General features: G+C 46.1%; 1 protein-coding gene across 1 annotated transcript; it reads left to right on the top strand.

The window, feature by feature from the left end:
- Window positions 1-109: 109 nt before the first annotated feature.
- Window positions 110-7099, top strand: DCLRE1B (DNA cross-link repair 1B). The gene is made up of 4 exons (XM_034990256.1): window positions 110-568; window positions 1257-1422; window positions 1778-1960; window positions 4157-7099. The coding sequence occupies exons 1-4, from the start codon at window positions 380-382 to the stop codon at window positions 5233-5235; spliced, it is 1617 nt and encodes a 538-aa protein (XP_034846147.1). The 5' UTR covers window positions 110-379; the 3' UTR covers window positions 5236-7099.
- Window positions 7100-14138: the final 7039 nt, after the last annotated feature.

The following is a 14138-nucleotide window of genomic DNA, read 5'->3' as shown; positions in this document are numbered from 1 at the left end:
TCCCCTGCAGGCGCAGCCGCGCGGCTCCCTCTGGTGGAGGCGCGGCGGGCCATCGGAAATCCGCTGCTTCGGCCTGTCTCCGCCCAGCAGCGCGCGCTTTGAGTGCCCGGCCTCAGCCCGGCTCCCGCGCGCGGGTAGGAGTGGCGCCCAACCGAGCGTCTTCCGCGGTTTGCGATTCCCCCCAGGACTGCCAAGAGTACGGCCACTTCCTTCTTTCTGCCCACGCTAGGGACTTACTCCTCTACTGGCCTGGCTTCCCGTCAGGGTTTCTGGCCGCGTTGCCCCAGGGTGACTTCTCTTCAGGGCGCGGTTGCGGGAGCCTCGCGCGGGAGCTCTGTGCCCATGAAGATCCAGCTGGTGACTCTCCAGCCCCGCCACCATGAATGGGGCCCTGATCCCCCATACGCCCATCGCTGTGGACTTCTGGAGCCTGCGCCGGGCTGGTCCCGCGCGGCTCTTCTTTTTGTCCCACATGCACTCGGACCACACCGTGGGTTTGTCTAGCACCTGGGCCCGGCCCCTCTACTGCTCCCCAATCACCGCTTACCTCGTGCATCGTCACCTACAGGTACGGGGGGGGGGGGGGGGGGCGAAGTCCTCCGAGAGCTGGGTCGAGCATTGGGTGGGATTTCCGATCTGTCACAGCCTCGGACTCTAGAGTAGGGGCCAGGAGGACTGATTTTTACAAAAGCGGGAGTTGTTCGAACCCAGAAATGCGTCTTTAGCCCAGAATGGGAGTGTGGCTTCTTGGCTGGCCCACTTGGGAAGTTTCAGCTATAAGTTGGGGCGATCTTTCAGTCCAGCCAAGGAAACTGTAGCTACCTTTTCAGATAAACTAGGCCAGTGTTTCCCTAGTGTCGTTAAGAATCCACCTAATGTGCTGGGTGACACATTCTCCAGCGGCCACCGCCACCCCCCCCCCCCGCAACCCCCCAGTAGATCTAGCTGGTGCAGGTCCTGGAAATCTGGTTGGAAGTTTTTTTAACGGGTGCCCCCAAGGGATTATTATCAGGAATGTTTGAGAATTGCTTGGCTAGACTGTTTTTAGACTCTTAATTTAAATTGTACAAAGGGTGGGAGGGGAGAGTGGGAGGAAGAAGGGAGGATTTGAGGGGACTCTCCATTATACCTTCTGCTCCAGGGTGGCTTAGGATGTCGTCTGCTTCCCCTGATTCCTGTAAAGGGTTAGTTCCTGATCCAGGGTAGTACCAAGGAGGAGAGTCTGTGTTCACTAGAATGACCAACTTTTTCCTCAGGTACCTAAGGAGTGGATCCGGGCCTTGGAGGTTGGTGAGAGCCATGTCCTGCCTCTAGATGAAATTGGGCGAGAGACCATGACTGTAACCCTCATGGATGCCAATCACTGCCCTGGCTCTGTCATGTTTCTCTTTGAAGGATACTTTGGAACCATTCTCTATACAGGTGGGCCTTCCAGGGGGTCACTCCCACCTTCCCAGCCTAGATACTACTTTTCTTGAGCAGCCTTAACTCAGAAGTCTGGAGGCCTCCTAGCTCCATCCCATATGACCACAGTGACCCTTTCTCAACTGATTTCCCACTCTTTAAGGTTTCAAACCTTATTAAGAACAATAAAAACAGAAGCAGAACGGAGACCTTTCCAAAAAGAAGCTATACTATGTTAGTGCCAGACTTCCTGTTTAGTTTTTCCACAGGCTGGTAAGCAAATTTCCATCAGCTATTGGAAGCTGGGAGAAGCTTGTGTTTCATACTTTTGTCTCAGACTCTCTGCCCGCCCCCCCCCCCATCCTTCTTCTAGGTGACTTTCGGTATACACCATCCATGTTAAAGGAGCCAGCTCTGAAACTGGGGAAACAGATCCATACCTTATACCTAGACAACACCAATTGCAACCCAGCCTGGGTTCTTCCTTCCCGACAAGAAGCTGCCCGCCAGATTGTTGAGCTCATTCGAAAGCACCCACAACATAACATAAAGATTGGTAAGTGGTTTCCTTTCCTTTTTCTTTTACCCATAGCTAGTGAATCTTGGGTTTTGGGGGTTTCTCATATCTTTCAGGTCTTTGTAGATCCCCCTTTCTGCATGAAACCTTGTTTAAAATTGCAGTCTTCCTGGGGTGCTTGGGTGGCTCAGTCCGTTAAGCTCCCCAATCACCGACTCTTGGTTTTGGCTCAGGTCTTGATCTCAGCGTCGTGAGATCAAGCCCTGCCTAGGGCTCCATGCTAAGCTCCCAGTCTGCTTAAGATTCTCTCTCTCCCTCTGCCCCTCCCAGTCGCGCAGCACTCCCCTCACCCACGTGCGCGCTCTCTCTAAATAAATCTTTTTTAAAAAATTGCAATCTTCCCACCGTCTCTACTCCGACATTCCCAACTCCTGATCCCCTATACCAACTCAACTTTTTCATTCTTTAATAGCGTTTATCACCTTCTAGTATATTCTATCCATATTTTAATATGCTATTGCTTATTATTTGTCTGTTCTCCACGTCTCCTGCCATACACTCAGACTACTTGAGAGCATGGATGGAGGTAGGAAGGAGTCTTGCTTGTGGAACAGAGAAGTGGCAGTATGACAGGCACACAAGTGGGTGAGGAGGCTGTAACGGTAGGAGAGGCTGAAGTGCTTGCTTGTAAGCTTGAACTTGGTCCTAAATGTAGTCCTTAAACGTAACTTGATCCAAATGGTTACATTTGGACAAAAAGCTATTGAAGGTTTTTAAATAGGAGAGGGCCAATATTGCATTCATCATCTTATAATGTATTCCACAATTTACATATTGTTGTATTTGGTTTTTATTATCTGTCTACCCCTGCTAGAATGAATATAATAAGCTCCACAACGGCAGGGCTCTTTGTTTTACTTGTGGATATATCCCAAATGCTTAGATTAATGCCTGAGGAGGCACTCAATAAATATATTATCTGAGTGAATGAAATTTTTTTTTAAGATTTTATTTCTTTATTTGTCAGAGAGAGTGAGCACAAGCAGGGGGAGTGGCAGGCAGAGGGAGAAGCAGGCTCCCTGCTGAGCAAGGAGCCCCATGCAGGGCTCAATCCCAGGACCCTGGGATCACGACCTGAGCCAACGGCAGACACTTAACCGACTGAGCCACCCAGGCGTCCCTGAGTGAATGGAATTTATCAGAATGTAGATATTCAAGTGAATGCTGTGCTTAAAATCAGACACATTGAGAAACCAACTGTATATTTGTTCTAGCGATTCCACAATAGTATAAAACATTTGGGGGCCTTTTTTTTTTTTAATTTTATTGAGGGGGGGGTGTGAGCACACATGAGTAAGGGGAAGGGCAGAGGGAGAGAGAGACTCTCAAGCAGACTCCATGCTGAGCATGAAGCCCAATGTGGGTCTTGATCTCAGAACCCTGAGGTCATGACCTGAGCTGATCAAGAGTCAGATGCTTAACCAACTGAGCCACCCAGGCGCCCTCATTTTGGGACCTTCTAACTGGTACTTCTGATTTCAGCATCTCCTCATCCAGGTGATCCAGTAACACTCCTGCTCTTTTTTTCTTCTAAAGCCCTCCTCTGATCATATTATTCTTGTGATTAAAGTGAGCCATTTTCCTGCTGCACACTCTTTAATGGCTCCCCTTCACTTACAGAATTAAGTTCAAACTCCTTAGCAGTATATACGGGCCCTGTCTAATACGACCCTTACCTCTTCTGTGTCATTTCTTACTAGTTCCTTTTTTGCACTTTAGTCTAAACACCGAACCATCCCTTCCCTTGCCAGGTAAACTCAGACCCATCCTTTATCTTTTATGACAACTCAGTTGCCATTTTTAGGGAAGTTTCCCTAACTCTGTCAACCGGTAGATACTTTTCTGTGCCCTCATAATACTGTGTGCATGTCTCTGACATTGCTTCTGGGTCCCCATGTAGACTGCACTCCTTGAAGACTGAGGCTTGTGCTTATTTTCACAGTGCCTAACACCTGGTAGTGCTTTCCTTTGTTGAACCGAACGAGTGGGTGGATTCGGTGTTAAGCCCACCCCCAACCTCCGTGTATTTCAGCTCAAATGCCACCTCCTCCCTGATACACTCCCCAGTTGCCCCATTTGTGTATTTTTGTTAAACATTTGGTTGATGTATTAGGATTCCCCAGTATCTCCTGTCTTTCATCGCTTGCTTTTCCCATTCCGTTGAACATGATTCAGGACTCTATAGCCTGGGAAAAGAGTCACTGCTGGAGCAGCTGGCCCTGGAGTTTCAGACCTGGGTGGTATTGAGCCCTCGGCGCCTGGAGTTGGTGCAGCTGCTGGGCCTGGCGGATGTGTTCACCGTGGAAGAGAAGGCCGGCCGCATCCATGCGGTGGACCATATGGAGATCTGCCATTCTTCCATGCTACACTGGAACCAGACCCATCCTACCATCGCTATCCTTCCCACGAGCCGGAAGATCCACCGCTCCCACCCCGACATCCACGTCATCCCTTACTCTGATCATTCTTCCTACTCGGAGCTCCGGACCTTTGTTGCAGCACTGAAGCCTTGCCAAGTGGTGCCCATTGTCAGTCGGCAGCCCTGTAGGGACTACTTTCAGGACAGCCTGAGCCCCAGGCTCTCTGTGCCCCTGATCCCAGACTCTGTGCAGCAATATATGAATTCCTCCTCAAGGAAACCAAGCTTTCTCTGGCTGTTAGAAAGGAGGCTAAAGAGGCCAAGAACCCAGGGTGTCATGTTTGACTCCTCTCAGGACACTGCTGATCAATCTCCAGCTGCCAGGGACTCAAAGAAGGCCAAGAATGAGAACCTTTCTGGGGACCTTGAGAAGCAGGCTTCCCACCATCCTTTGCAGATCAAGAAACAGTTGTCCCCAGACCTCTGCTACAAAGAATGGGATGGGGCAGTCCCTATCTCTGAGTCCCAGAAGATGGTGACTGTACGGGCTGCCCCCTTGAGTTTTTCAGTGCACTTACAGTCTACAGATGAGGAATTTCTTTCTCTAGAAACTGGGGAGGAAGTTGGTATAGGGCCCCACTTGGGACCCAGGGGAGACCGCAATGGCTCAGCAGCCACAGGGAACCAGAGCGCCTGGCTGGCCCAGGAGTCTCTCCTGTCTCGCAGCAGCAAGGCTGCCCCTCTCCTGGCTCCTGAGTTCAGGGGCCTGGCATTAAAATACCTTTTGACTCCAGTGAACTTTTTTCAGGCACAGTTCTCTTCTAGGGGCTTTGACCAGCAAGTGGAAAAATACCATAAACCATTGCTGAAGTCCAGAGAGGAGAATGCAGAATAATACCTTTGGTTGGTCCAGCAATGCAGTGTTAAAGACTGACTGATGGCTGGAGAGGAGGTTTGTTTTCGGCCTTACTTTTCTATCTTCACAGGATCCCTATGGGCTCACCCTGGAGCAGTACTTCTCAAAGTATGTTCATTGGAGTCTCAGTGCCTACGGACTCATTAGTCATGGTTGACTATGTTTAAGAAACACTTTCCATTACACCCCCTGCACGGTATACATGAGTACATTAAAGGTTCCCAGAAGTCTTGCAGTAATTTAATCTGCTTAACTTTAACTCAGTATTTCTCCACCTCTTTTGAACATGCAGTCCTCTTATGTGGGTGCCGAAAGAGATATGGTCTGAATCCAAAAGGGCCAGGTTCCTGGGGCCGTGTGCCTGCCATTCCCCATGTCCCCTTCTCCCTCTTCCCAGATAAAAGAACCTAGGTAGTTAGGTTGTTGTTGTTGTTGTTGTTTTAGTCAGGAACTGTGTTGCTGGAGGATAAAGTGGTGATCCAGACAGCACGTTCCAATCCCGAATGTCACTGACTTGCCATGACCCCATCAAAGAGACTTCCTCTCTTTGCCTCTGGGAGAGAACAGGAAGCAGTGAAGAACCTTGGAACAGTGGAGAGAAACTACCCTCTGCCTCCATGAGAGTTTGCAATTAGTGTTACTGGAGACTTCTCTGGAACAGAGCCAGCTAGGGGATTGGGCACCCCTCACCAAGGCCATACCTGGAACCAGCTGAGCATTAGACTTAGGGGTACAATGGCCTCCCGGCTGCCTGGAGGCCCTGACTATTTGGCTGAAATAAAGTTATAAAAGATCAAATGTGCTGCCAGATATTCCTGATTGTTCACATAGCTGGGATATTTGCTGCTCTCCCCAACCCCCACCCCCTTGGGTTGAGTAGGGAACCAGAGCACACAGCCTGTTTGTTTTAGTATCCAGGGCAGAGACCAAGGAGCCAGCTGGTGGAAGGGGTGGGGGTGTGCAGCTCTGCCCTGTCCTTCTGCTCACAGCCTGATGCCATGCCAAACCAATAAGCAGGACAGCAGATACCACAGGCTCTGAGAGAGGGCATGGGCGAGTGGAGCTGGGCACAGGGGTAAAAGCTGCTTCAGAATGGAGCCTTGCAATAAAGAAGGTGGTTTCTACTTTCAGAAGAAGATAGGAAGAGTTTAGAAAGTAAGGCCTTGCTCTTGGGCAAGCTGTGCACAGCTCTGTTTTGTCAGTGACCTTCACTGTAAGCCTCCCGTGGGCCCACCAGGAGCTGCAGCAGGGGAGGCATGTGGGGCAGCAGGAAACATGGGCTTGTCCTGGGCTCGAATCCAGGGCACCCTGGGCAAAGAGCTCCCACGCCTACATAGTGGAGCCTCTGTTCCTCATCTGTAAAACAGGGACTGCAAGACCAACCTCTCCTGGTTGCTCTGGAGGTTGGATAATTGGTAAAATTCTTAGCTCAGTGGCTGCGCCATGATGGGTATTTCAAGTATTGGTTCTCTTAGACTCTGGTTCTCTAAAGAGATTATTCCGTACGTAAAACACAAAATTTTGGAAGTCATATAAAAACATAAAGAAGAAAAAGTCAATTTTAATTCCTCCATGTACATCAGTTGTTTCCTTCTAGTCCTTTTTTGTATGTATAAATGTATTATATAATTTTTTTTTCAAAATTGAGGCAATACTGTATATAGTTTCAATCCTGCATTTTACTTACTATCTTAAACATTTCTTTGTACCATTAAATATTATTTGAAATGTAATTATGAATAGTTGTATAATACCTTATATAGGTAATACCATTTCCATATTCAACATTTTATGTGCCCCTTTTTCGCAATTATACATATTACAGTGAACATTTTTATGCATCTCTCATGGCATTTTTGTTTATTTCCTTAGAGTAAATTACTGGAAGTGGGATTACAATTTTAAGTTATTTGGGGGGGGGGGCAGGAAAGGGCTGAGGGAGAGAACCTATGCCCAATGTGGAGCCCGATCTCACAACCCTGAGATCATGACCTGAGCCAAAATCGAGTCGGACGCTAAACCGACTAAGTCACCCAGGCACCCCTACAATTTTAAGTTCTTAATGCAAATTGTGCCCAGTTGCCCTCTGGAAAGGTTTCCGTACCATCCTTTCTGCAGAAGAGGATAGGATTAGAATACCTTGAAGATTCATCAAGTTCAAATAATGTCATTAGCCTGGAACATGTGAACATAAGGCAAATCATCTTGTGTGTTAATAAATATTTACTAGGGCTGTGTGGGCAAAGGCTTAGCCTGAGCTCCTTCAGGAGCTAGAGCTGTCTCACTTCTCTGCTACCCAAAGGTGGCTGGGAGAGATAAGGTAGTCTTCATACAAGGGCCCCCAGATTGGTGTTATCTTATAGTGACAAGGGAACCTGTCTACTCTTGGCCTGTGCTGTGTCACATGCATTCCTTGAAATGGGACCTCTGTGAATTCAGATGGGGGGTGGAAGCAAATGGCTTTGAGGAATTTAGTTGTTGATGGCATGTTTGTGTTTTAATAATAGGAAAATTTTCTAAAGTAAATTTGGCTTATAATAGAAATTGGCAGTTACCTTATTTGATATCTCAGTAGTCTCACGTAAAAGTGCTGCACTGCATATATCTGTAAGTAGCCAGTTTTTTTTTTTAAGATTTTATTTATTTACTTACTTAGAGAGAGACCGCGTGTGGGAGGGAAGAGGCAGAGTGGGAGGGAGAGAGAATCCCAGGCAGACTCCCCGCCAAGTGTGGAGCCTGACATGGGGCTTGATCCCACAACCCGATCATGACCTGAGCCAAAACCAAGAGTCAGCTGCTTAACCAACTGAGCTACCCAGGCACCCCTTAGTTTATTTTTAGAATCTCAGGATGATTGCACAGATCTAAGGAGATCTTACAAGGAGAAAGGAATTCCCTAGTGATCAATTAGTTGTTTCATGATCTGTGGGAAAACATGATCTGTGGGAAAAAAAAATCTGCCTGGCTGGCTTTGAGGGGCCATCTCTCACTCCCTTTGTGGTAGGAAATAGGAGATAAGCGAGTCTGCTTATTCGAGGAAAGAGATTTGGACTTGGATTCTCTGTGTCAGGTCCACTCCCAAGGAGATCGTTCTCTCTGCATTCTTGGAGTGGTTCTTAAACAAGAGAAATCCCACCTGGGAGACCGTGTTTACATATTGTTGATGCTACCGCTACTGAACAGCTGCCAGTTTCTTACCTGTCTCCCACCCTTCACCCTCCCTAATCACTACCACAACAAGCTGTTTTGTCTTGGGTTCATGGTGCTTCCCACTTCCTCCTCCATGGAACGCCCCACCCCATCAATACAGAATACTTCTGCTTGCCATTATAACCTAAACCTACAACTCCTGTGGGATTCTCAGAATGGTTAAGCTTGTCTTTATTTTGACCACAGTGCTTTCATTTAGCTGTACCCTTCCACCTTGACTATCTCCTTCCTAGGTAACTTCCTCTTCTTTGAACACATCCTTAACCCACTGGATGCTCCCAGAATCTCAGGCTTGGTTCCTTTCCTGGACAGATGGCTCACTGAATCATCTTTCAATCACAAAAAAACTTCTGGCAAGCCTTGGGTTAGTCTTTCCCTTATAATATTCAGATATTAAAAAACAATTATATTATGGCTATTTTACCAATCCTGAATCCTCCCATTAATTTTCAATAATTTTGGGGAATGGAGGATGAAAAGTTTGTCCTCCATGCTATAATCCCATTCTTAATGTGTTCACTGTAATGTGTGTTTCTGTAGAACCAAGAACATTGGGTCCAGCTCACTCACCCTACTAACTGGGCTCCATAGAAACAAAGCATCAAGGTGGATCTAGACTGCTGTACAGAATGAGTCAGGGATATAAGGTTTGGAGAAAACCTGCTAAAAGGTTCTGAGCACCTAATTCCTAAACTGGGGAGGAGCCCCACCAACCAACAATTCTCTGATACCAGTTGGGTGTCCTATAATTCAACTCAATTCTGACACTCTACCTGGAGATAGCCTCCACTCCCAGAGGTGAATGGCTCAATCCTACAAGACTGCTCTCTTCCCCTTCAGACACCAGTCACAAGTCCAGGTTGTCGCCTGTGCTTTTGACTGCTGGCTATAGATTGGAGGTTCCAATGACTCCTCCTTGGGTTTGATTCATTTGCTAGAGCAGCCCACAGAACTCAGAAAAACATTTTACTTACTAGATCATTGGTTTGTTATGAAAGGATATCACTCAGATGGAAGAGATGCTTAGGGCAATGCAGAAAGGGCGAGGAGCTTCCACGCTCTCTGAGCATGCCACTCTTCCCAGATTTCCAAGTGTTCACTCCTTCAGAACTCTGTCCTTACTCTGGATGACTTCAACATTCCAGCCTCTCTGGTTCTTTGACCTCCTTACCTCCGAAGACTTTATTTCTGTCTTCCTCACCACCGTGTCATTACCAGAAATTGAACTACATCTGAAATCTCAATTTTAAATCTTTTCTCTCAGCTTATTTACTAAAGTACCTCCATTGTCAATGTAAGCCCGCTCTGAGCTTCACTTCCCACCTTGACCCGACTGCATCCCATGATCCATCGACATAATACAACTCCCTTGCTCTCTCTCACTCAGACACACTTGCCTTGAAAAACTCAAATTCTGAATAAATTCTACTATCTATCTGTTCTTTGCCTATACTGGAGCAGCTAGATGCTGTTGGAGAAACCCCTAACCAGGCTGACTGGTTTCATTTTAAATTCATGACCTCAGGGGCATCTGGGTGGCTCAGTTGGTTAAGCAACTGCTTTTGACTCAGGTCATGATCCCAGGGTCCTGGGATCGGTCTCCCTGCTCAGCAGGGAGCCTACTTCTCCCTCGCCCTTCCCCTCTCCCTGCTTGTGCACTCTCTCTCTCTCTCTGTGTCAAATAAAATCTTTAGGGGCACCTGGGTGGCTCAGTCGTTAAGCATCTGCCTTCGGCTCGGGTCATGATCCCAGGGTCCTGGGATCGAGCCCTGCATCGGGCTCTCTGCTCAGTGGGGAGCCTGCTTCTCCTTCTCCCTCTGTCTACCACTCTGCCTACTTGTGCTCTCTCTCTGTCAAATAAATAAATAAAATCTTAAAAAAAAAAAAAATCTTTAAAAAAAAATAAATAAAATTCATGACCTCATACATCAAAATGGCCTTCCATTCTGCTAAGCAATCCTATTATGTTTCTTCAGTGGGCTTGGTTTCCAGTTGTCCCTTTCTCTTGGCTCTCCCTCCCCTCCACACTACCATCTGTCAGTAAATCCTGTTGACTCTACCTTGAAACGTATCCCGAATCTTATTTCTTTTCCCCATCTTCACCTCTACCACCTTTGTCCGAGCAGCCTTTGTGTTGTGTCTGAGTTATTGCAAGAGCCTCTAAATGTTCTACCTGCTTCCAACATCGCCCTTTCCCCTGCAGACACTCAATCTGCTACCCACAGCAGGCCTGATATAAATTGTCCCAGGTTGCTTCTCTGTTCAAATCCTCCAAGGTATTTCCAGCTCACCCAGAATAAAACCCAAAGTTCTTACCACGGTCTTCCTGGCCCACGTGTTCTGCCGCGCCCTTCACTTACACTCTCCAAGTCTGCTGACCTCCTTGTGGTTACTCCAGCGCCAGGCAAGCTCTCACCTCACTTTTTTCCTTCCCCTTACCAGGCCCTCCATTCAGATACCCACATGGTTTCCTTACCTCCTTCAAGGTTTTGCTCAGCAGGACTATTCTTGGTCATCTTATTTAAAATTGCAACCACCTGCCCGGCCACTCCCTCTCTCCCTTCCTTCCTTTTTCTCCATAGAGCCCTTACCACTTTCGTTAGAAACATACTCTAACATTTACTTACTGAGGTTGGTGTGTACCTCACTGTACTGGAATGTAAGCTCCAGGACTTTTTTTTTTTCGGTTTCTTTTGTTCACTGTTGCATCCATAATGTCTCGAACACATGGCAAGTTCTTAATAATAAACACGGTGGAATCAATGAATGAATCTAGAAAAATGGATGGATTGTTCATCCTTGAGGCAATCTTCCCTCAATAAATACTGTTTCTCTCAAACAGGAAATAAAGCAAGTTCTTAGCCCTCAAGGAGCTAACAGCTATTGAAAGCTTACCTTGGGACACCCGGGTGGCTGAGTTGGTTAAGCGGCTGCCTTTGGCTCAGGTCATGATCCCAGGGTCCTGGAATCAAGCCCCATATCGGGCTCCCTGCTCAGTGGAGAGCCTGCTTCTCCCTCTCCCTCTGCCTACTTGTGCTCTCTCTGTGTGTCAAATAAATAAATAAAATCTTAAAAAAAAAAAAAAAAAAAAAAAAGAGAAAGCTTACCTTGGCAAACACTTTTTATATAATAGCTCTAAATCTTGCAACTCTCCTATGAGAAAACTAGTGTCCACAAGTTCATTCATTCATTTGCTCATTCAGTAAAATTTACGGAATGCCTACCATGTGCCAGGCATGTGTTCTAGACATTGGGGATACAAAATAGTGAACAAGAACATGTCCTGCCCACATGGCATTTACACTCTAAAGAAGAGAGACAGGCAGTATACATAAAGATCAGATAGTGATAAAAGCTAAGAAAATAAAACTGGCTTATGGGTGTGGGGAGCAGTTCAGAAACAGGTCAAGGAAGGTGTGTCAGGGGATCGACACTGAAGATGAGACTCGAGTGACTAGAAGGAACCAGTCAGGTAAAGACCTGGTAGCATCAGTGCGAAGACCATGTGATGGGAATGAGTTTTGTGTCCAGGGAACATTGAGAAGAGCATGTGTCGGAGAGGGAGAAGATGAGCTCAGAGAGGGAGGCAGAAGTGGGGTCAGAAGTGACTCAGGGATTAAAGTAAGCAGTTTGGGCTTAGTCTAGGTATAATAGGAAGCTACTGGAGTGCCTTAAAGCGTGTGTGTGGGTGTGTGTGATATGATTTGATATGTATTTTGAATGCAACAGATGGAGAATGGGGCAAGAACGAAAGCAGGCATATGAGTTAGGAAGGTCTTGCAGCTGTGAGATACTGGTGAGCTAAACTTGGGGCTTCTGGAAGAAAGGGGATTTGCATTGTGTCTGGCTTTAAATCTATTAGAGAAGCCTCTTTAGCACAAGCAGCTACAGAAATAAAAGACATGACTTTTCCACCACCATAGCTTTCACAAAAGAGATATATATACATATGTATCTCCACAAATATATACATACTGATATTTGGGGGGAGTAAGGAAAGAGAAGAAGAAAATAATGAATTTTACAAGTAACTAAAATACTTTATGAATTAACACTACTTCCTATAATAGACATATTTTACAACTATGTACTTAAGAGAAAGAAACATGTTTTACTTGCTTTGGAGTCAACACAAGCCTTGGGGTTAAAGGTTATATTTTCTGAGAGATTAGGGCTCTTCAGTAAAAACAAACAAAAAATTATTTATCAGAGCATACTTAATTTTTAAATTGTTTAAATTATTATAAAGTTTTTTTTTTAAAGATTTTATTTTTATTTATTTGACAGAGAGAGCACAAGCAGAGGGAGAGAGAGGGAGAAGCAGGTTCCCTGCTGAGCAAGGAGCCCGATGTGGGACTCGATCCCAGGACCCTGGGATCATGACCTGGGCCAAAGGCAGCCGCTTAACCGACTGAGCCACCCAGGCGTCCCTAAATTATTATAAAGTTTTAACCATAAAATTGTATTGGGAATAATATTAGTCCTGATCTTTTTTTTTTTTTTTAAAGATTTTATTTTATTTATTTGACAGAGAGAGAGAGAGACAGCTAGAAAGGGAACACAAGCAGGCAGAATGGGAGAGGGAGAAGCAGGCTCCTGGCCGAGCAGGGAGCCCAATGTGGGGCTCGATCCCAGGACCCTGGGATCATGACCTGAGCTGAAGGCAGACACTTAATGACTGAGCCACCCAGGCGCCCCAGTCCTGATCTTTGAATATCTGCATCTATGAGGAGAGATCTATAAGATATAGTAGAAAACAGTATAGTCAAATTCAGTGTGAATTGAACTTTTTGTTTAATTCACCAATTATAATATTCCACATCCTTACAGAGGAGCACCAGAATGAACAGGTAATTTTTTGTTATTGAGTGCATCCTCTCTCTACAAGGCTCCTAGTCAATATATACATAACTAAAACCTGCACTCCCTTTTAATCAATATAGGACTGAAAAATCCATATTTATTATTAGTCTCTATCTCACTTCTGTCTGTGAAATCAGAAAGTCTGTATCAGTGGAGATGAACAGTAGTGGATTCAGGATATTTTTTGGAAGTAACATTGAAGACTTTTTCTGATGGATGGAATGAGGGAGGTAAGAAGGTATTATCATCTCCATTTTATTTTATTTATTTATTATTTATTTATTTGAGAGAGAGCAAGAGAGCACATGAGAGTGGGGAGGGTCAGAGGGAGAAGCAGACTCCCTGCTGAGCAGGGAGCCCGATGTGATGCCAGACTTGATCCTGGCACTCCAAGATCATGACCTGAGCCAAAGGCAGTTGCTTAACCAACTGAGCCACCCAAGCGCCCTATCATCTCCATTTTAAGAATGAGGAAGGTGTGGGGCGCCTGGGAGGTATAGTGGATTAAGCATCCCACTCTAGATTTTGGCTCATGTCATGATCTCAGGGTCTTGAGATCAAGCTCTGCGCTCAGCAGGGAGTCTGCTTGTCTCTCTCCCTCTGCCCCTCTGCCACTCCCTACTCAAATAAATAAATAAATAAAATCTTTTTTTAAAAAAAGAAGAATGAGGAAGGTGAAGTTCATAAGCATGCCTACTATCACCCTAGTTACTAGAAAACTCAGGATTCCTACTGATGTCAAGACTCCAAAGCTCAGTCATTAAGCATCTCCCTTCGGCTCAGGTGGTGGTCCCGGGGTCCTGGGATTG

This window comes from Mirounga leonina, unplaced genomic scaffold (genome assembly GCF_011800145.1).
Source record: "Mirounga leonina isolate KUSES-001 unplaced genomic scaffold, KU_Mleo_1.0 Mir_507, whole genome shotgun sequence".
Classification (NCBI taxonomy): Eukaryota; Metazoa; Chordata; class Mammalia; order Carnivora; family Phocidae; genus Mirounga; species Mirounga leonina.
This window is presented reverse-complemented; position numbering and strand designations above follow the sequence as displayed.

Coding starts and splice junctions, on each gene's coding strand:
- DCLRE1B (XM_034990256.1), top strand. CDS start 380: ATGAATGGGGCCCTGATCCCCCATACGCCCATCGCTGTGGACTTCTGG. Junction 569..1,256: donor TCGTGCATCGTCACCTACAG/GTACGGGGGGGG, acceptor CTTTTTCCTCAG/GTACCTAAGGAGTGGATCCG. Junction 1,961..4,156: donor ACAACATAACATAAAGATTG/GTAAGTGGTTTC, acceptor AACATGATTCAG/GACTCTATAGCCTGGGAAAA.